Genomic DNA, 22,800 nt, shown 5'->3' with positions numbered 1-22,800 from the left:
TGATATGTCTGATCGAGTGCTGGTGGCCGAGAGTTAGATTGATCCGCCCCCCCCCCCTCCCTCTAGCACCAAACTGTGGGAACTGAAATTCGCACTGTCGATTTCTGTTTAAATTAGGAAAGTTAGGAAACCCTAAATTTCCTAGAGGTCCCAGATATCTACTAAACCACACGCCAAGCAATCAGAACACGAGAGTATGAACGAAAAGTAAGTATATGAATCGAAAAGAGAGCAAGAAACTTATTATTCTGAATCTGCGTTTGAGCGTTACAATAAGGTAAGAGCCTACGGCCACAAGAGCTGTAGGCGAGATCCCTAGTTCTAGCAACCTAAGACTTGAAAACCTGGTTGAGTCGCAGCTCGATAACAAAAACGGAAAGTGTGCCTAAATTTATCTAAGTGCTAAGTATTTCTCTGAGTATTTGCGTCCTCCTGCCCCTTCAACTTCGATCCTCTTATATACTCCTTCTAAGGCGGTTTGCCTTTTCCCTTCCTGCCCTCAGTCGGGTTTATCGCTTCGTGGAAATATTCCATTTTTTCTTTGATCTCTATATTTATCTTCGGAAACTTGACATTTATCTTTCGAACTTGACATTTATCTTCTTCTGGGTGACAAATGATAAACCGTTGTAGCGACTGGGCTTGATTTCGTAAAATCGTAAGTGGGCTCTTGGCGCGTTTTGGGCCCTTTCGGGCCGTTTCTCCAACTTAAGCTATTTCACGATTTTATAAAAAAAGCGCTTTCAAAACGACGTCGATTCCGAACAACATTCAAATTCCTCGTATAGCGTAGGCGATCCTAGGTGTTCAGCTAACCGTTACCATTTTATACGATCAATCTGAATGTTATTCGAGAAAACAAGTTCTTGGGGTTTTAAACTCGTAAAGTTCCAACGATACCTCCGATCGAGACGAAACAAGAGTGAGTTCGATACAATCTCGGGAGATAAGTTACAAAGACGAGGTTAAGATGGATTCTGGTCAATTCAGCTCGGTCGTTCGCCGAATTGGACTGGTCCAGCTCGGCGAACGACCGAGCTGAATCTGTGGTTGATCCAACTCGGCCGTTCCGACGAGCTGACCATTAGACCTTTGGTATTTTTTTTTGTTTTTTGACTTATTTCTATTTTGACAGAAGAGAAGATTTGCTCGGGAAGTTTTCTGACGTTGATTTCGTCGTAACCGATTTTGACCCCAACAATCAGTTCATACACAGTCTTTGTCAAAACGCTTGTTTAAAACAAGCTTTAACTTTTCTTAAATTTTGATAAACCCTAAAAGCAAACATGCAAAGCTCTAATCTTCATTTCTTTCGAAGACTTTGCTGGATTATAAAAACATGCAAAGCTCTAATCTTCATTTCTTACGAAGATAGATAATCTATACTATTAAATCAGAATCCCTACTAGGATTCTGCCATTGATTTTTCAACTTATTTACAATGCTTTGTCGTTGCTTTAGTGGCTTGATAATAGGTTTTTCTGCCTATTGCAAATGTTGTAGTATAGTGGGGTGAATGTCGAACCAGTCCTAGTGATGTGAATCAGTGAGAATACAAGTCATTTCTTAAGCTAAGCAGATTCAATAGTGGTGAGTGTGTGACAAGTAACAATAGCAAACAGAGCAATACAACAAGGTTTTAATCAATTTAGACAAGTGAATCCATGGGTATTGGGAATTGACTTCAAGTAACTAAGATCCAATCTAGGTGACAAGCTTTCAATCAAAGTAATCTCTTAAGTCTAAACACAATTTTAGACAAGTCCTATGTCTAGGTAAATGTCCATTTGCTTAGAAATCATTAAACATCAAATGTCTTTGGCTTAATTCAATCAAGCAATCTTTAAGTTCAAGTTTAATAACTATCTAGCAATTTTAACATCAAGTGTCCTTGGCTAATCTCACTAGAGCTTAGTTGAGTTGATTCAAACACTTCATCTAATCATGTCTGATGAGAAGTGTTTAGAAATCAGGTTTAGAGTGATCAAGACTAAACAAGCATTAAAAATACTCAACAAGCAAGTTCATACAAGGATCTAATACAATAACACCATAGATCTTCACTAAGTTACTCTAATCTCCCTAACCCATGAATTCTTAAGGAAACTACTCACTAATCTCCATGAAAACACTTAATCTCATAATAGATTGAAGCATATTCAAGTAGATACAACAGAGAATAAAGATAAACAAGGATTAAACAAGCAAAACGAAATTAAAACTCAAGAATAGATGATGAACAATGAAGAACAGCTCAAGAACAAATGTTTTCTCTCAAACTCTCAAAATACAAAATATGAAACTATAAAACTTTCACTCTCTACTCTTTGTTGTATTGTACTCTGTGTATTGTGTGTCTTCCTCCTTCCCCTTGCAGTCTCTTTTATAGCCTAAGTAAAGGAGGATGACAACACATCCATCATGTGAAAGCATAAAGCATAAAACACACTCATAAAAGTTATTCTCCACTTTCTTCCATTATAGAACACCTTTTGCCCCTTCATATGGCCAAAGTAGTCTTGCCTCTTCAGAAAAGGTAGAGAAAGTTAGGCCAAAAGAGCCACCAAACTCATGATAGACAACCCATCCCCCATGTTGCAAGCTTTAAAGAGATAAAACTCACTCATTAAAGTTTTCTCCACTTTCTCCATGTTGCACACACCTTTAGAATACCAAAAATAAGAAGAATAATGAATAGTAATGAGTTTTATAGGTTTTAAGTGAATAAAAATGAGTCTAAAGGCTTAAAATTCGAAGGCTATTGTTGATGTTGCTAGGGTGGCCGCTAGGAATGTCATACTGATATGTGTGTAGTATTTTGATCATAAATCCCTCAATACAGCTCCAAACGACTTGAAACCACCTCCATTGTAAAGCTAACTCAATTTACCATGTCTTCCCAAAAAACAAGTTTCAAAAGATATCTTTAAGACCTTCATCAATGCTTGTCTTTCACACGTTCGGTTCAAGACTCCTCGAAAGCTCCTTTTGTGCTCTAATCACCTCCAAAACTCCAAACAATTCATCCAACACCTACAAGATGCAAATGTACATGCAATAGACTCTAAATGCAAATAAATGTAAGGTTAATGCATGAATATATATGAAATAACAAAGCTAAAACTATGCAAAATCACAACACATCAACTCCCCCACACTAGTCCTTTACTTGTCCTCAAGTAAACTTTCAAGAACATGGGAAGTGATGTTTCAATACACAAATGGAAATTCATGACCTTAAGAAACTCTTCAATGCCATCGTTGTGATATCCTTACAAAATCATACCAAATAGCAAGAGCAAGATGTTTTTATTAGCTCTAACTTCTCTAGGCCTATCAATTCCTTTGATCTTTTAACTCATTATCATGAATCCTCAAATCAACCAACTCTCACATTCAATAAGAAATATCATAAGTGAATTCTCGCAAATTGCCAATTGGTCCAAATCATTTGGTTTGGTGAGAAAAAATGGCTTAATGTGAAGAATGAGAAGGGTCCAAATACATTTTGCTATGGTGACTTACACTCAAGAATAGGAGCTTGATCATTATGCAAAATTTATCTAAGAAAAGGAGCAATTAATGCATACATAAATCGGTTCTCATCATTGTACCCTTTTCCTAGACAATTTTTAAGTTCTACCCTTTCTTTTCTTCATCTCAAATCCCAAATATACACCCATTTTCATCTCTTACCCAATGAACACTCTTTTCTTTTCTTTTCTTTGTCTTAACAACTATGTATCTTAGCTCAAAAATTTGTTATCCCCATTCTCTTTTTTTTTTTTCTTTTCTTTTTGGGGTTTTTATTGACACAATCTGAGCTATCTTCCTTTTTTTTTTTTTTTTTTAAGACACACTTTTTTATTCATTTCCTTTACATAATATTTCCCAATTCAATCCTCAAGATCAAAATAATTAAAGCACATCATTCCAACCACCATCCTAGATGCTAGCCCAAAAGAGGTCCTAATGCTAGCAAGAGATGAGAACAAATCAATGTCGCTCCTAATACTCTCAAGATTTTGCACATGACAAGCTTTCACAAAAAGACCTCACTCAACAATTAATGATGGTTTGAAAGAAGGGAAGGGTTTAGGGTATGGACTACCACTTGAGTTGTCAAAAAGATTGGTAAAACGGTTTATACAAGCTCAAGTGTGTGTAAAGCCATGATTTAGTACTCAAGAGACCATAAGCAAGAAGCATTAAGTTCATTTTAGTCAATTAAGATCGGAGTTGGTTTCAAAGAGTAAGATTCAATGAGTCTTAAGAGGAGTTTTCAAGGCTCGAAGTCTACAAGAAATTCAGAAGAAGCTCAAGCTACTTATTATGATTCAAAAGGGTATCAACAATGAGTTCATTGCATGAGTCCTTTGTAGGGATTTTACCTATGCATTCTATATGATCTAGACTCAAACCTAAAGATGCAAATGATATAACTAAATGTTTTTTTTTTTTTGTAATTTTTGGAATTTTGCAAATTTTTATGGATTTTCTATGCAAATGGATATGCAATGCTTATGACAAGTAAACAAAACAGAAAACATGTGAGATAAGTAGACTCCCCCCCACACTTACTTCACACAGTCTCTTGTGTGAGAGCAAGGTGAAAGAAGAGGTCTAGAAGAAACAAACATGAAAACTATATATTTACAATGGTTGTAGAGACACTTAGCTTGGAGTTGCTAGATGGAGTTGAATAATTTTAACACTTGTAGCTTTGCTGGATGGCCATCTTTCTTCTTTGATTAAGTGGAGAATCACCTGAAAATTTTAAACACACTTATCAAACACACAAAAGAAAAACCACACAAGTAAAACAATAATATATATAGGGATAGACATGGGACTTCCTCCCAAGTGAGCTTGTTTTAAGTCTCTAGCTTGACTACCCCTTTTTGGTTTAGGCTGGTTTGGGATCGGAAAGTGGAACCGAGGTTCCTTCCTTCTCAGGTGTGGCCGCCATGTACAGCTTGACTCTTTGCCCATTCACTGCAAATTCCTCACCAGTCTTGTTCCAAAGCACAATTGCTCCATATGGCCTCACTTCTTTGATCTTGAAAGGGCCGGACCATCTTGACTTAAGTTTTCCAGGGAACAACTTCAATCGAGAGTTGAAGAGCAACACTTGATCTCCAATGTTGAACTCCCTCTTCAGGATCTTCTTGTCATGGAATGCCTTGGTCTTTTCTTTGTAAATCCTTGAGTTCTCAAAAGCATCAAGTCGAATCTCATCAAGCTCATGGAGTTGGAAAAGTCTTTTCTCTTTGGCACTCTTGATGTCAAAGTTCAGCATCTTAACAGCCCATAATGCCTTGTACTCAAGCTCCACTGGCAGATGGCAAGCTTTCCCATAGACAAGATTGAAGGGAGTGGTTCCCAAGGGTGTCTTGAAAGCAGTCCTATAGGCCCAAAGTGCATCATCAAGCTTTGTAGACCAATCCTTCCTTGTTGTCCCCACAGTCTTCTCCAAAATGGACTTGATCTCCCTGTTGGAAATCTCAACCTGACCACTTGTTTGGGGGTGGTAAGGAGTTGCAACCTTGTGCTTCACACCATTCTTCTTAAGGAGGTTTGCAAACAGTTTGTTGATGAAGTGAGACCCTCCATCACTGATCACAACTCTTGGAATCCCAAACCTTGGAAAGATTATGCTCTTGAACATTTTTAGAACCACCTTTGCATCATTGGTTGGACTTGCAATTGCTTCAACCCACTTAGAGACATAATCTACAGCCACCAGTATGTACTTGTTGCTATAAGATGAAGGAAAAGGCCCCATGAAGTCAATACCCCAGACATCAAACACTTCAACTTCTAGGATGGGGTTTTGAGGCATTTCATTCCTCTTGGTGATGTTTCCTCTTCTTTGACAAGAGTCACACCTTGAGACAAAGTCTTGGGTGTCTTTAAACATGTGAGGCCACCAAAATCCAGCTTGTAGCACCTTTGCAACTGTCTTAAATGTAGCAAAGTGGCCTCCATAGGATGATCCATGACAATGTGTAAGGATCCCATCAATTTCTTCTTCAGCCACTGCCCTTCTATAGAGTTGATCTCTACAAAGTATGTAGAGGTAAGGCTCATCCCAATAATATCTCTTCACATCCTTATAGAACTTCTTCTTGGCATAACCTTCAAGGTTCAATGGCTCTTTTCCACTAGCTAAGTAGTTGACTATATCAGCATACCAAGGACCCTTCTCATCAGCTGCCTTCACCTCTTCAAGTTTCTTTCCTGTCTCACAAACAGCTACCACTGCATGAATAGCCATCATTTGCTCTTCTGGAAGTCTGTCATCAATAGGGATTCCACACTCCACCTTCAACCTGGACAGGTGATCAGCTACTCCATTCTCAACTCCAGGCCTGTCCTTGATCTCAAGATCAAACTCTTGTAGCAGCAGAATCCACCTCAACAGTCTTGGTTTTGCATCTTTCTTGGCTAAGAGGTGTCTCAATGCAGCATGATCAGTGTAGACAGTCACCTTTGACCCAACCAAGTAGCTTCTGAACTTCTCAAATGCAAAGACAATGGCCAATAGCTCCTTCTCAGTTGTAGAGTATTTAGCTTGAGCTTCATCAAGGGTTCTACTTGCATAGTAGATCACATGTGTCTTCTTGTCTCTCTTCTGGCCAGGACTGCTCCCACAGCAAAGTCACTTGCGTCGCACATGATTTCAAAGGGAGATCCAATCTGGTGGTTGAACTATGGTGCACTGATGAGTGCATTCTTCAGTTTTTAAAGCTTCCATACATTCCTCATCGAAGTGAAATGAGCTCCTTGCATAACAGCCTGGTCAATGGTCTAGCTATCTTAGAGAAATCTTTGATGAATCTTCTGTAGAAACCAGCATGGCCAGAAAGCTTCTTATATCCTTCACTGTTCTTGGTGGAGCTAGACCAACCATGACATCTATCTTGGCTTTGTCCACTTCAATTCCTTTCTCAGAAACTTTGTGTCCAAGAACAATCCCTTCCTTGACCATGAAGTGACACTTCTCCCAATTGAGCACCAGGTTAGTGTCCTCACATCTCTGTAATACCCTGCAAAGATTTGACAAACAAGTAGCAAACGAAGAACCGTATACAGAAAAATCATCCATAAACACCTCCATTACATCCTCAATAAGATCAGAGAAAATCGACATCATTGCTCTTTGGAATGTTGCTGGTGCATTGCACAGTCCAAATGGCATCCTTCGATATGCAAAGGTACCATAAGGACAAGTGAATGTCGTTTTCTCTTGGTCATTTGGGTGTATAGGGATTTGGAAAAATCCAGAGTATCCATCAAGGAAACAATAATAGGGATGGTTAGCTAGCCTCTCTAACATCTGATCAATGAATGGTAAAGGGAAATGATCCTTTCTAGAGGCTGCATTCAGTTTTCGATAGTCAATGCACATCCTATGTCCAGTTATTGTTCTTGTTGGTATTAACTCATCATTTTCGTTCTTAACAACTGTTATGCCACCTTTTTTAGGAACTACATGCACAGGTGAAACCCAATTGCTATCAGAGATAGGATAGATCACACCAGCATCTAACAATTTGATTATCTCTTTTTTAACATCTTTCAAATTAGGATTTAATCTTCTTTGGTGTTCAATTGAAGTTTTAGATTCATCCTCTAGATGTATCCTATGCATGCACAAAGATGGTGAGATTCCTTTAATGTCATCAAGTGAGTATCCTAGTGCTTTTCTATACTTTTTAAGTTCATTTAAAAGCATAGACAATTCATTCTCAGTCAGCTCACTACTCACAATGACAGGATATGTCTCATTAGGTCCAAGGAAAGCGTACCTTACACCATGGGGAAGAGGTTTAAGCTCCACTTTTGGTGCCTTGAGCTCACTCCAATCAGCTTCATGGAGGTTCTCTTGAATGTCTGCTGAGGCAGCATGTTGAGTCATTTGTGGCAACTCCATGAACTCATCTTCTCCATCCTCCTCAAGGTGAACATCTAGCCTTCTTACTAGCTCATCACTATCCTTGTTTTCAATCATTTGGGTCTCTCTTTCAATGGTCAGGGCATGTTGAAGAGAGTCCTCAATCGCTAACTCCTCAAGGAAATTATCAGCCAAGGCATCCATCTCATCAATGTAGAATATTTCTCCTTGAGTTGTGGGCTTCTTCATCATCTCCTTGATATCAAAATGGAGAATGTGATCTTTTCCAAGGTGGAGATCAATTGTGCCATCTCTCACATTCACCATTGCTCCAGCAGTTGCCAAGAAAGGTCTTCCAAAGATCAAAGGATCTCTAGGCTCTTCATCCATCTCAAGCACTACAAAGTCAGTAGGCACTTCACAATTTCCTATCTTGACAGGAAGATCTTCTAGGATGCCAATGGGGAGCTTGACAGATCGATCAGCTAGCACCAAAGAGATCTTGCACTTTTTATATTGTGTAAACCCAAGCTTCTTGGCAATGGATAGTGGCATGAGGCTGACACTTGCTCCCAAATCACATAGACATCTCTCAAATGTCAAAGGTCCAATGGCGCATGGCAGGGTGAAACTACCAGGGTCTTCTAGCTTCCTTGGGACAGTCAGTCTCTGAATAATGGCACTGCACTCATGAGTAAGAATCACCATCCCTTCCATCTCTTTCTTCTTTTGTTCTACAGCATCTTTCAAGAACTTGCTGTATTGTGGAACCAGCATAAATGCATCAATTATGGGCATGGTGAGCTGAACTTCACTCATTTGCTTGTCAAACAAGGCTTTGTACTTCTCTAGGAGTTGCTTCTTGAATCTTCCAGGAAAGGGAAGCTTTGGCTCATAGGGAGGAGGAGTGAACAATTTCTCCTTTGTTGATGTAGCAGCCTCATTTTTGTTCTCAACTTTCTCCTCTCCAATCTTTCTCTTGCCCTTAGCTTCAACTATCTTCTCCAAGATTTCCTCATTAGTCTTCTCATCCACAATCACCACATCATCATCTACATTGATGACCACCTCCCCACCTTGTTTCTCATTATCCTTAATGAGAACTTTAGGAGGCAACTCTCTTCCACTCCTTAGGGTGATTGCCTTCATTGTCTCCTTTGGGTTTTGTTCAGGCTTTCCAGGTAGGGAACCTTGTTGGCGACTTGAGCTGGCTGTCATAGAGACAAACTGGTTCTCCAAGGCTTTGAACTTGTTGTTTAGATCATGGTAATTCCCATCAATCTTGTTGTGGAGATTTTTCAGCTCATACCCTAATTGTTTCTCACTTCTTGCTTGTCCCTCCAATAATTGTTTCAGCATAGCTTCAGTACTACTCTCTTGTGGAGGTTGTGTTGATGATCCAGCTTGGTCTTGTGCAGGTTGACTTGGTTTTGGTGAGAATCCCGGAGGGAAGTTCTGTTTGGGTTGGTAACCACCTTGGTTGTTGTTGTAGAATGGCTTAGGCTGATTGTTGTAGAATGGTCTTGGCTGGTAGTTGTTGAATGGCTTCTGTTGGTTGTTGTAGAAGGGTTTCTGTTGGTAGTTGTTCTGGTATTGATAGTCAGGCTCCTTCTTGTACCATGTACCCTGAGCATTGACATAGTACATATCTTCTTGGCATTCTACTCCATCAACTTCAGCAACCATATGTAACTCCTCTTTCTTGGTCTTTTCTGATAGTAGCATGTCAATCTTGTCTTGAAGTGCTTTCAGCTCTCTCTTTGTGGTCATATCTTCTCCTCCACCACCTCTGTCTCTTCTATCATATTCATCATTGTAGACAGAGTCACTCTGTGCCATGTTCTCCAAGAGTTCTAATGCATCTTCGACAGTCCTCCCCAAGAAGTTTCCATTGCTTGCAGTGTCAAGCTGGCTTTTGAATTTAGGCAAGACTCCTCTGTAGAAAGTGCTTAGCAAGCTCTCATTGTTGAAGCCATGGTGGGGACATTGAGACAAGTAGCTTCTGAATCTCTCCCATGCCTCTGAAAATCCTTCAAGTCCTCTTTGTTGAAAACCAGAGATCTGATTTCTAAGGTTGGCAGTCCTTGTAGCAGAGAAGAACTTGTTGAGGAAGGCCTTCTTGCATTCATCCCAAGTGGTGATAGTATCACTTGAGATGTTTTTCTCCCAAGTGTGAGCCTTGTCTCCCAAAGAGAAGGGAAACAATCTGAGCTTGAAAGCATCCTCTGAAACTCCATTTGTTTTTGACAAGCCACAGTACTTATCAAATCTGTCAAGGTGATCTAGTGGGTCTTCCAAGGCAAGTCCATGGTACTTGTTGTTTTCAATCATGTTGATGAGGCTGGACTTGATCTCGAAATTGTTGTTGGCAACTGGCGGTGCCCTAATGCCCAACCTATTCCCATTTATGTTAGGTTGATCATATGTACCGATGGCCCTAGCTTGGCGTTGTGGTTGTCTAGGTCGAAGGTTGGCAGCTCCTTGACCATTGCCCTCTTCAGCTTGAGGTTGTTCTGGAACTGGTTCCATCATAGGTTCTGATCTTTGTATCTGAGCCTCTTGCTCTTCTTGTCTTAACCTTCTCCTGTTCTCTCTTTCAAGTGTTTTGATATCTGTCAAGGGAGTAAGATGTGTAGTGCCTCTACTTCTTAGGTTCATGCACCTGCGATCACAAGTAGATGAAGAAGTAGAATTAGTAACTTTAAAACAAAGTAAAACTCAGTCTCAAGCAAAGACTCAAACTCAATGTCACAATCAGACTAGGATTGGCAACGGCGCCAATTTGATAATAGGTTTTTCTGCCTATTGCAAATGTTGTAGTATAGTGGGGTGAATGTCGAACCAGTCCTAGTGATGTGAATCAGTGAGAATACAAGTCATTTCTTAAGCTAAGCAGATTCAATAGTGGTGAGTGTGTGACAAGTAACAATAGCAAACAGAGCAATACAACAAGGTTTTAATCAATTTAGACAAGTGAATCCATGGGTATTGGGAATTGACTTCAAGTAACTAAGATCCAATCTAGGTGACAAGCTTTCAATCAAAGTAATCTCTTAAGTCTAAACACAATTTTAGACAAGTCCTATGTCTAGGTAAATGTCCATTTGCTTAGAAATCATTAAACATCAAATGTCTTTGGCTTAATTCAATCAAGCAATCTTTAAGTTCAAGTTTAATAACTATCTAGCAATTTTAACATCAAGTGTCCTTGGCTAATCTCACTAGAGCTTAGTTGAGTTGATTCAAACACTTCATCTAATCATGTCTGATGAGAAGTGTTTAGAAATCAGGTTTAGAGTGATCAAGACTAAACAAGCATTAAAAATACTCAACAAGCAAGTTCATACAAGGATCTAATACAATAACACCATAGATCTTCACTAAGTTACTCTAATCTCCCTAACCCATGAATTCTTAAGGAAACTACTCACTAATCTCCATGAAAACACTTAATCTCATAATAGATTGAAGCATATTCAAGTAGATACAACAGAGAATAAAGATAAACAAGGATTAAACAAGCAAAACGAAATTAAAACTCAAGAATAGATGATGAACAATGAAGAACAGCTCAAGAACAAATGTTTTCTCTCAAACTCTCAAAATACAAAATATGAAACTATAAAACTTTCACTCTCTACTCTTTGTTGTATTGTACTCTGTGTATTGTGTGTCTTCCTCCTTCCCCTTGCAGTCTCTTTTATAGCCTAAGTAAAGGAGGATGACAACACATCCATCATGTGAAAGCATAAAGCATAAAACACACTCATAAAAGTTATTCTCCACTTTCTTCCATTATAGAACACCTTTTGCCCCTTCATATGGCCAAAGTAGTCTTGCCTCTTCAGAAAAGGTAGAGAAAGTTAGGCCAAAAGAGCCACCAAACTCATGATAGACAACCCATCCCCCATGTTGCAAGCTTTAAAGAGATAAAACTCACTCATTAAAGTTTTCTCCACTTTCTCCATGTTGCACACACCTTTAGAATACCAAAAATAAGAAGAATAATGAATAGTAATGAGTTTTATAGGTTTTAAGTGAATAAAAATGAGTCTAAAGGCTTAAAATTCGAAGGCTATTGTTGATGTTGCTAGGGTGGCCGCTAGGAATGTCATACTGATATGTGTGTAGTATTTTGATCATAAATCCCTCAATACAGCTCCAAACGACTTGAAACCACCTCCATTGTAAAGCTAACTCAATTTACCATGTCTTCCCAAAAGACAAGTTTCAAAAGATATCTTTAAGACCTTCATCCATGCTTGTCTTTCACACGTTCGGTTCAAGACTCCTCGAAAGCTCCTTTTGTGCTCTAATCACCTCCAAAACTCCAAACAATTCATCCAACACCTACAAGATGCAAATGTACATGCAATAGACTCTAAATGCAAATAAATGTAAGGTTAATGCATGAATATATATGAAATAACAAAGCTAAAACTATGCAAAATCACAACACATCATGGCTCAAAACAGAAACTACTGGCGTTTATTGGAGAAAGACTTGACAAAAGACTGAATGGATGGTATACCAAAATGCTTTCTCTTGGGGAAAGAAAGGAGGTACTCCTTAAGTCGATTGCAATGGCTCTCCAGTGTATGCGATGTCCTGTTTTAGACTCACTAAACACCATTGCCAAAAGATCATGAGTGCAATGTCTGCTTTCTGGTGGAATGAGAGTGGTGATAAGAAGAAAATCCATTGGATTGCATGGGATAAACTCTGCGAATCAAAGGCGAATGGAGGTCTTGGGTTCAGGGATGTTGAAGATTTTAATCAGGCTCTGTTGGCTAAACAAGCTTGGAAGCTAATGAATGAACCTAACTGCTTGCTCGCAAAGATCTTCAAAGGGCGCTACTATGCAAAGACAAGTTTCCTAGATGCAGGAAAAGGTTACAGACCTTCCTATGCCTGGAGAAGCATAGTCTTTGGGAGGGAGCTACTACGTAAAGGACTTCTCAAGTCTATTGGTAAGGGACTAAGCTCGTACGTGTGGGTGGATAAATGGATCATGGATGGCGAGCCTCGCAGACCCTTTTCCAAGCAAATCCTTTTTGATGTGAACCTCAAAGCCTTGGAGTTAATCGATTAGAATGGACAGTGGAGAGTGGAGATGTTACATGATCTATTCCCAGAGAATGAGGTCAAGCGAATTCTTTCTCTTCAGATAGGGGGCAGAGAGGATAAATTCATATGGGCATACACAAAGCATGGAGCCTATTCTGTGAAGAGTGGTTATTGGCTACTAGCGAACAAAGAGGCAGAAAGCATTTCAAATAGGACAGCTCAGGAACAACAAGTGCTAAACTTAAAGTGTCGGGTCTGGAAACTAGCTACAGTTCCAAAAATTAGAATGTTTCTCTGGCGTGCCTTATCGGGAGCCTTAGCAGTCGCTGATAGACTTCAGTCTAGGGGTCTGAGTGTGCAGGGTCCTTGCTCTGTATGCCGCAGAGAGCCAAAAACTATCAATCACATGATGTTTTGAGGCGATAAAGCTCAGGAACTATGGCAACTGTCGCTCTGCCCTAAACCAGCGCAAGGTTTCAGCGTAACCTTAGAAGAGAACTTGGCTTTCCTCTTCGACGCCATGGATAGCCACCTCTTCGACGCCATGGATAGCCAGGGGCATGGAGCAGTGTGTGTTCGGTCCCTCCCTTGGCTGTTGTTGAACGTGTGGAAGAACAGAAACTCGATCTTATATGCAGCGACACAGGAATCTCCTACATTTTGGGTGAGTAATGTTGAGGAAGAGGCAAAAATCTGGGAGAAGGTTAATAAAAAAAGCCCAAAACATGAAGGTGCAGGATTCTATGTTAGGAGATCGTGAGTTTTGGTGCTCCCCTTCACCAGGAGTGGTTAAATGTAACGTCCATATTAATTGGAGAAATGGAGTGTTGCAGAGTGGGGGAGCTTGGATTGCAAGAGACCACACTGGTAACGTCTTATTTCATGGTCATGACGCGTTTACTTCATCCCCAAGTCGTCTGATTGTTGAATTGAGGGGTATAATTTGGGTTCTCCGCAGCGCGAAAAATCTTCATTTTGAGTCAATATGCATAGCTTCAGATCACCAAGACACTATTGAAGCGATCTTGTCTCCTTCTTTATGGCCACGATATAGGTCCTTATTGGAGCAGGTTGCAGCTCTTTGCATTCCTTTTGCTTTTGCCTCATTTGAAGCTGAGAAAATCGGTAATAATTCGATAGCTCGTGATATCGCGAATAGTGTTCTGCGAGATGGGCGTCTGCAGTCTTACCTTGCCCTAGGCGGACCAGCATGGCTTCATCAACGCATAATCCGAGAATCATCTAGACAAGACTAATTCATCTTTCCCTTAAGAGTTGGGCCTTTGTCCTTTTTGTTTTGTGGTTTCTTTGGGTTAACACCCTATCTTCTATTGTTGGAACTTTGTTATCGGATGTTTAAAAAAAATAAAGTTTAATTTTTTAAACTAACCTATGATTAATAAGTAGACATTTGTACAATTTCTGCTTTTAATTTATTTCATCGAATATACAAAATATTATCAAGTAGAAACGGGTTGAACAAATAGATTTTTTATTTCTTTTATGAACTAACAAACATGTTAATAATTTTATTTACAAAAATAATTCTGCGGGTCAAAATCTAGTATATACGATTAAAACAGAATTTCTACTGTGATTCTGCCCCTGACTTTTCAAGTTATTTACAATTCTATGACATTCTCTTTTTGGATTTTTAAAATTAAATTCAAGTCATTAAACCAATATATTTCTACCAGTCATATAATCAAAATCGGGCCTACTTACTTATTTTTATAGATTTTGTTCCTAACTAATAGATAATTTTAATTCAATGGTGAATCACTTAACCTGGTTAGTTAAAAAAAAAAAACCTAAACGCTATAAGTTGGCATCGTTGTCTTGCAAATCTAAAAGTCAGTCGTTTTAGATTTTTCAACGTACAATAAATTTATCAAAATGAGAACATCAGATTTGTTATTAGGCTACATCTCCATTCACTTAACCTGTTTTTAATCTAAAAGTCAGTTGTTTTAGGCTCCATCTCCATTCGCTTTCTATTATTTCAACCTCCATAATTTTTATCTTTATTTTGAAGATATTTGCAACCACAAAATATGGGAACTTACGTATCTTCTATGATTATATCTTATGTAATTTTAAATGAGAGGTCTAAACTATTAACATAAATACAGACATACCTAGCGGGGTTTTTACTATCACAAATTTCAGCAAAACAATACACACATCACGTCTTATAATATGAATATCACAGTGGTTAAATATCATTAATCCAGCTTAAAGTAATTATAGGTCCATTAAAAATCTAACTATTTGTAATTTTGTTAAACTTTTAGCCTATTTTAAATCACAAATCAACCACTTTTTAAAATAAATTTTGGATAATTACCGTTAGATTATTGAGATATTAAATTAAAAGTAAAATATCTGATAATTAATTACAAATTTAAGTGCATAATATAACTTTATAGTAGAAGTTAATTATAGATATTTCAGTACTTATTTATTTTTCTATTTTATTTTGCAACAAAAAATATTAAAACATCATTATCAAATTTTGGCAGCAAAAATTTTATTTGTTTTAAAAATTTATGTTCTCAACAAAGAATAAGATATATCTGATCATATTTGCGTAATTATATGTATATATTGTATATGTTGGTAACAAAAAAATAAGATCACTGAAAAATAAAATATATAAATTATGTACAAATTTTAATTTATGAAAATATTTTTGATAAACAAAATATTAATCAGACGCTTTTAAAGCGCGGATCAGAATCTAATAACCAATTAAAGAAGAATTTTCCAGAGACAATTGGATTTAAAAATTAAAATAGAGAGAAGAAGTTTAAAACGAAAATATAAATACTACAAAAGTCGCCGTACGAAAAAAGATCTGACTTAGCGGAAGCATGACGAATAAAAAGTTAACTCAGAAATAAGGCTTATAGATATAGAAACTTGATTAACAAGTACGATTGAAATAGAAAGACTAAACTATGATCAACAATGAAAATAGATGTTTTATTGATGATATCGAAGATAAATACAAATGGTACTTAATAACAATGGAGATATATTATGAGAGTATAGCTTAGCTCTCGAGAATCCGGCACTTGCTTTTGGCACCTCCTTCTTTTATAGGTTTTTCAGGTGAATCGTAACAGTGGCATGATTTTGAGCGTGGATCGAGTGTCTTAACGATTGCTTTTAATGTCTTTGATTCTTGTACTTTTTGGATCGACTCTTCCAAGCTTGGTGCCCTGGAACTTGTGAGTCCGGGGTGAGCTTTGACTTTAGTGAGCCTATGTTCCATTCTTGGGCTTTTATGATGATCGATTATGGTTTCTATCGATTTCGGGTCAGAATCTCGGACCAGATCTGGAATTGGGTGGAACCGGGTTCCAAAAATAAAAAATATGACAGCTGATCAGTTGATCGAAGGTTATTTACAACAAAAACAACATAGACCACCAGCCACCAAAACTGAAATCTATCATATACTAAAAGTAAGATATAATCAAAGGAGAGTGTGTCCACGTAGACATTTTAATTCCATCCAATTAGAAACTTCCGTTTCTCCACATCACCTCAGTTCTCCGTAATACCTTTGCGTAGAAGAAGCCCATTCAATTTTTCACATAGGCCCAGTTTTTGGTTTGCACGCCTCCAACCCTGATACGGCATAATCGATGAACTGAAATTCTTCTCTCCTCTGCGTGCGATGGAGATTTGGTGACGTTTGCGCTTCATCTCACTATCTGAAACGGTCTGAGTTATGGCTTCGTTTTAATCCCCTTGATTCACGCCCACGATGAGGCTTTGAATGTGCTGTCTAGATCTAAAAGCCTGTGTGTGTTCGGTATAAATATAGGTGAGTATTTCTCTTCTTGAACTCATCTATTCTCATATTTCTTATATAGCATACTAATTCACGGCTTAATTGCTAACTCAAGGGTGTTCTTCTCCAATCTGAAGTTCGGCAAGTGTTCCTCCGCTAGGCTGTTGCGGTTCTAGGAATTTGATGGCCTAAACCAGCATGATTACAGATGCATTTAATACCCCCTTTCGATTGAACTCATCACTACGATAAGAAAGTGTTTGGTTTCATCCAAGGATATGAGCGTGTCTTGGATACTGGTAAGTCATTGTTCCATTTGCTTTTTCTTTTGTTATTTATACTTCACAGTGATTTATTAATTCTTTGTTTTGATGTGATTCCCTAGCTTGCTTTGATCACAGAGGTAAACCAGAACATCCGTACTTTACACTCGAGAAAGATGGAGCCATATGCGTAAGTAGACATTCTAAAGTATCTGTATGATGCAAGGATCTCAGAGTCTGTTTGTGAGGCCTGCTGCATTTTGTTTCTGTCGCAGACCAGAAGAAGAACGTTTGGCAATGGAGGTGTGTTTATGCATCAAATAACTAAAGTATCTCTCTTTCACGGCTCTCTGACTCCGTAAGCTCCTAATCTGACCCTTGGGTTATCATGATATGAGATTCTCAATTACTGTTTGGAGTCTTTATCTTTTTCAACCATGCGTAGTCTTGACCACCGACGCGCCCTTACGCACAGATACAGTGCGCGCCGATTTGATTTTGAAACCAAATCCGATTCCAACAAGGATTTTCTAGCCTAACTCAACTCATGTGCAAGATAAGTTTATCATACCTTAGTTGATTCATGTTATCTTGTTGGCGTTCATGTTATCTAATGCTCCTCGTGTTGTTTCATGAGCCGAGGGAATTAAAATCTAATATCAACAAGGAGTTCAAGCCGAGATGAGTTGCTGCCCGTGCGATCAAACTCTCTTTTCCATTCAGATCAAAAGGAGTTCATAGGCGTTCCCGATCCGTCTCAGCTCAGCCTACAGACGATCTCAGTCTGATCCTAGTTCAGACGAACTCAGCCTCAGATCGCATCCCGGACAGCTCGCGTTCCCGACAGCAAGCATCCCATTCACGACAACTCCAGCTCACAGACAGCTCGTGACCTCAGCCTCAATCCGTTCGCGATCCGATAGCAATCAGCTCGTGTCCCGTTCGTGTTCCAGTTTGCGGTTCATCCCTTTGGTGGTCCGTTCAACAAACATCTAAGGTTAAAGGTAATTCGAAACCTAAGAACCTATAGTCGAATATGGATTGTTTCATAAAGAATTAAAACCATAAACCCCTAATCTTTTATGAATCAAAAACCATAGGGTAATAGATCAAAACCCCAAAGAGTAAATCGAAGCTCTAAAGTTCGATACCCTCAAACCCTAAATCGAGATTGATCTATTGATCAATTAAAATCAAAATCTATAATGGTTTTGAATCTCAAATCGAATCCCATTGATCTAAGATCAAACTCGAAAACCTAAAACCCTAAAACACATTTGATTTTTGCATAAATCCTAATTCAAAATCTGATTGATTGATTAAAACTAATTGAATGTTGATTGAGATTGAATTTGATCATATTGAAATCGAAATTACTAGCTTTTGATAGTTTGAAATTGAAAACCCTAATGCTTGAAACTTGAAATCAAATTGATTGTCTTGATCACATAGATTTGTTGCTAAGATTGTTTTAAATCTCATACTCGAATCTGATATTGATAAATATGAATGAATTGAAATCGTATTGCTTGTTTTAATTGAAACTCTAACCACCTGTTAGGATAAGTGTTTCCATATAACCTAGTCTTGATTGTTTGATATCGAATACTTGAATCTAAAACTGTATAATCCGGTTGAAACTGAAACTACATACTAGGTTAATTGTTCTAGACTTGATCATACCTTGTGGCCGTGCGGCTTGTTGCATCATTCATACATAACCTAATTTGATCATATTGATTGATTGCAATTACACTTAGAATCTTATGCTAGGATGGTAATGAATTGATTCCATCAAGTAGCCGTGTGGCTTGATCTTTAACTTGGCCGAGAGAGATTTGTTTGTGCATTACTGTATGATTGCATCATGCATATTTCGTATGAACTGATAGAAACCACCTAATCAGATGCTAGGATTATTAAAACTTGATTGTATGATCTGTTTGTTAATAGAAATTGCATGTTTTAGGTTTGCAAATCATATGCTAAACATTAAAATCAAAATCGCATGCTAGACATAGAAAAGTAAATTGCATGTTTAGGTTTAAATCTGATTTTGTTAATCACATGATAGGATTGATAAAACCTAATGTTTGATCTGATCTCTAATAGAAATTACATGTTTTAATATTAGAAATCGAAACATAAACATTAAAACTGAAATTGCATTCTAAAACCTAGAACCCTTTAAAAAAAAAATAGGAAGGTTGTTACAAAGTTATTAGGGTTTTTTGTCTTGGCCGATTTATGCTTTTTTTTTTTGATAACTTGATATTTTTCAGGCATAAATACTGTTTGAGGTTGCATAATTAGACTAAGAATAATTACATGTTCTTGTGTCTAAATCCTATTAGAATTAGGATTTGAAATTTAACCTAAAAATCTGATCGCATGTTTATTGAATTTCCTGAAAATTTAAAACTTAATAAATTTAAAATTGAATTCCAGATTTGATCATATGAAACCTATGGATAAAATTTCATGATTAGATTGAAATTATTCATATGCTAATTGATTAAAATCGATTAGACCTAGGAATTTGAATCGCATGATTAAATCCTATTAGAAATAGAAAATTGCCTTGATCACATGCTATTGATTGAAATCTGATTTGGTTTGCTTGATCACATGTTATGTTTAAAATTCGAATCGTATGTCTTAACCAAATCTGATTCGCATGCTCTTCAAACCAAAAATCTGATTTGGTTTGATGCCTAGCTCGCATGCTAAGAAATTGAAATCTGGATTGATTGTTAAAGATAAAATTCGATTGCATGCAGCGCATGGAACCTAGATTTAACTTGCTCAGTCACATGCTCACATGATCCAAATCTGATTTGCTAGCTGATTACTTGATTGAAATGATGCCTTGATGTTTTTAAAACATAGAGATTGCATGAAATCCCTATCCGCATGATTAAAAAGCTTGCCGTAGGATCAAAACTTCATCATATGCTAAACTTGATTCGATTAAATTGCCTTGCCTATATGTGTTTTTAAACCTTGAATCATATGCTGAAAATATAGCACAATCCGAAACACATAACCAAATCCTAAAACTGTTTGGATTTGGCTTGGCCAAGACTAAAACATGTTTATATGAACATTTGTACGATCGTTTCTCAAAGCCTTAGGCAAATGAAATCTTAGCAAAATTTTAAGACTGATCACTTGTTTAAAACTTAAATTTGATAATTAAATTATTCTTGGCCGAAATCTATAAGAATCCTAGAACCATTCGGATTTTGGCCTGGCCGAAACTTATGTTTGGCCTAATGATGAACAATCGCATGATCTTTAAAGCCTTGGCCAAATGTAGAAGCTTGGCCTAGCTTAAATCTTAATCCAATGCAAAGTCTAAATTATCTTGGCCAACCTTTAAAAGACCTTGACGAACCAACAAGTCAAAAGCTTGGTCAATATGAAATCTAGCCAAACTAATAGAATCTCTTGGCCAAGCATTTTGGTAAATCATCTTGGCCGAATCCCCTTGGCCAAAGTCTTTTGAATAATCTATCTTGCCGAATTTAAATCCCTATTAATCAGACTCTTAATTTATTTCTGGCTATTTGTTGCACACTTTGATTTATTTAATGCATGATGTTTTCAAAATTATTGTCTAAGGGAACAAAATTTGATATTAAATTACCTAAGTTTGGGATTCAATCGAGTAATGAACATTAAGTGTTATTATCTCGAGGGGGAGAATCAGAGAATCCCAAAAAATCCCTAAATAAGTTAAGAATCCACGACAACAATAGCCCAAATAGAAAACTCGGCCAAAATCAAATCTGAAAACGAAATTGCACACAAAGAAAGATTAATGGAGATTAATGATTGGGCAAACCGGTCATGCCATTCCGGTTAAGTATGTGACATTCTATTGAATGGTTTAAGATATGCTGCCCCCTTTGAATAGGAAATTGATAATATGAGTATTCACATAATATTTCGAAAATAAGCAAAGAATTTCGTGGGCTTGATCACCCATGGATGGATCTGATCATCCATCATATGTGACGACATATGGTTGTACATATCCTTGTCAAAATCTGCAATAAGTTTGCAGAGTAATGGTGAGATACCGGTGGATTTATGAATCCTTATAAGTTGCAGCAAAATTTTGTTCGCATAATTCCAAAGAACAAATAGAGACTCTCCATGAATTTGATAAAGGGGTCAAGAATTAATGTTCCCATATAGAGAACTTAAATAAGTTGATCCACCCACAAAGTTTATAAGATGGGATCTGAAATTGAATTAAGTGATACATTGGATATAAATCTCCATAAGAATACATAAGGCCACGAGAGATATGATTAAGGCTAAGCCGTGGATTAGATAAATCCGTATATCCAACATCAGGGAGAGAAATAATAAGCTGGTAAACGATTTCGAGAATGAATAATGATCCTCAATATGAATATAGAATAAGAGTCCAAGAATGAATCATTCTCAGAAGTTAAAACAAAGTCAATTGCCAACATGTTTGATGACCCAAACTGAAAATGAAATATACCAGCGGGTTATGCTCTAAATAAAATTGATATTGGACTTAGTTAGATTTAAGATAAGACGGTTCCATACATGTATTACTCGAAAATGAGAAGAAGCATAAAATTGAAATGGCAGATCCGAACGAAATTAGGTGTCCAAGGAAACCTTAGACATGACCATGAATAAAGATCAGGTACCTGAAAATAATAAGAATCAATGCATTATGTCATGTCTGGATTATAATGGAATCAGTAAAAATAATATCGACGTCGATGATGATATAATATTTTGAATACAAAAACACTTGACAAAAAAAAGCGAGGATCATGACCACCAACATCTACCATAGAGTGCACTCAGAGAAAATATTAGAGAAATTGATTAAGCAGATTGATAATGCTATAAGACGTGCTATATGAATCTCTTAAGAGAAGAGATGTAGTTTCAAACCAGTTGGACATAAGAGTAGTCTTTGGTGAGAAAACATAATAAGAATGGCGAAATTGCATAAGGTTCTCACAATGACCTTGAATCAATTATAAAGGAGATATACTCCTATGTGGTGTGGATGCAACGACATTCTGACTCCTTATAAGTCTGGCAAATAAAATACATATCTATACAGTCCCCTGGATAACGAAATTTATGTGAAAGTTCCAGAGGGTATCGAACTACCGAACACATCAAGTTCTCGAGAACAATATTGAATATTTTATGTGAACAATATTCCCAAAAGATAGATACATCAAGAAAGAATTTGAATTCAACATGAAAAGGTTTTGGGAAAACAAGACTATATATTGGATTATACATTGAGCACCTTGAAAAGAAAATCCTTATGCATTCAAATGACATACATAGATAACATGCTCAAGAAGTTTGATATGGACTAAGTTTACGAATTGACAAGTCCAATAATTATAAGGTTCCTTAGTTTAGAAGATAATTTCGGCCCTGATGAAGAAAATGAGGAGATCTTTGGTCCCGAAATGCCATGTCTAAGTGCCATAAAGTTTTGACTGTATTTGGCGAGCCATACAAGGCTAGATAAATAATTTGTCGTAATCTATTAGCTAGATATAGCTCATGATCGACCTAAAGGCACTAGAACGGGATTATACATATTTTTGTTACCTACAAGAAACTAAAGACTTGGGTCCATTTGATACTAACCTACCCGAAGAGGGTAAGTAATTTTTGGTGATACATGTTATTTGTCCGTCCAAGTTCACTCAAGCGGGAGGATTGGTGGATCTAATAACTAAGGTGTTAC

The 22,800-nt window shown here is 37.4% G+C and overlaps 1 protein-coding gene, 2 long non-coding RNA genes and 1 other non-coding gene across 4 annotated transcripts; 2 read left to right on the top strand and 2 right to left on the bottom strand.

The window, feature by feature from the left end:
* Window positions 1–2,211: 2,211 nt before the first annotated feature.
* LOC125603964 lies at window positions 2,212–3,769 on the bottom strand. The gene is made up of 2 exons (XR_007335847.1): window positions 2,801–3,769; window positions 2,212–2,662 (listed from the first exon to the last, which is right to left on the bottom strand). It is a non-coding gene; the product is annotated as an uncharacterized LOC125603964 (long non-coding RNA).
* Window positions 3,770–9,866: 6,097 nt separating this feature from the next.
* On the top strand, window positions 9,867–9,973 carry LOC125603965. Its single transcript, XR_007335848.1, has one exon. It is a non-coding gene; the product is annotated as a small nucleolar RNA R71 (small nucleolar RNA).
* Window positions 9,974–11,425: 1,452 nt separating this feature from the next.
* Window positions 11,426–12,354, bottom strand: LOC125603962. Its single transcript, XR_007335846.1, has 2 exons — window positions 12,015–12,354; window positions 11,426–11,876 (listed from the first exon to the last, which is right to left on the bottom strand). It is a non-coding gene; the product is annotated as an uncharacterized LOC125603962 (long non-coding RNA).
* A 189-nt stretch (window positions 12,355–12,543) lies between these two features.
* On the top strand, window positions 12,544–12,990 carry LOC125603963 (uncharacterized mitochondrial protein AtMg00310-like). The gene has a single exon (XM_048774646.1). The coding sequence runs from the start codon at window positions 12,544–12,546 to the stop codon at window positions 12,988–12,990; it is 447 nt and encodes a 148-aa protein (XP_048630603.1).
* Window positions 12,991–22,800: the final 9,810 nt, after the last annotated feature.

Source organism: Brassica napus, unplaced genomic scaffold (assembly GCF_020379485.1).
Source record: "Brassica napus cultivar Da-Ae unplaced genomic scaffold, Da-Ae ScsIHWf_439;HRSCAF=670, whole genome shotgun sequence".
In the NCBI taxonomy this organism is placed as follows: Eukaryota; Viridiplantae; Streptophyta; class Magnoliopsida; order Brassicales; family Brassicaceae; genus Brassica; species Brassica napus.
The sequence above is the reverse complement of the archived record's forward strand: the minus strand, read 5'-3'. Positions and strand labels throughout refer to the sequence as shown.

Coding starts and splice junctions, on each gene's coding strand:
- LOC125603963 (XM_048774646.1), top strand. CDS start 12,544: ATGAGTGCAATGTCTGCTTTCTGGTGGAATGAGAGTGGTGATAAGAAG.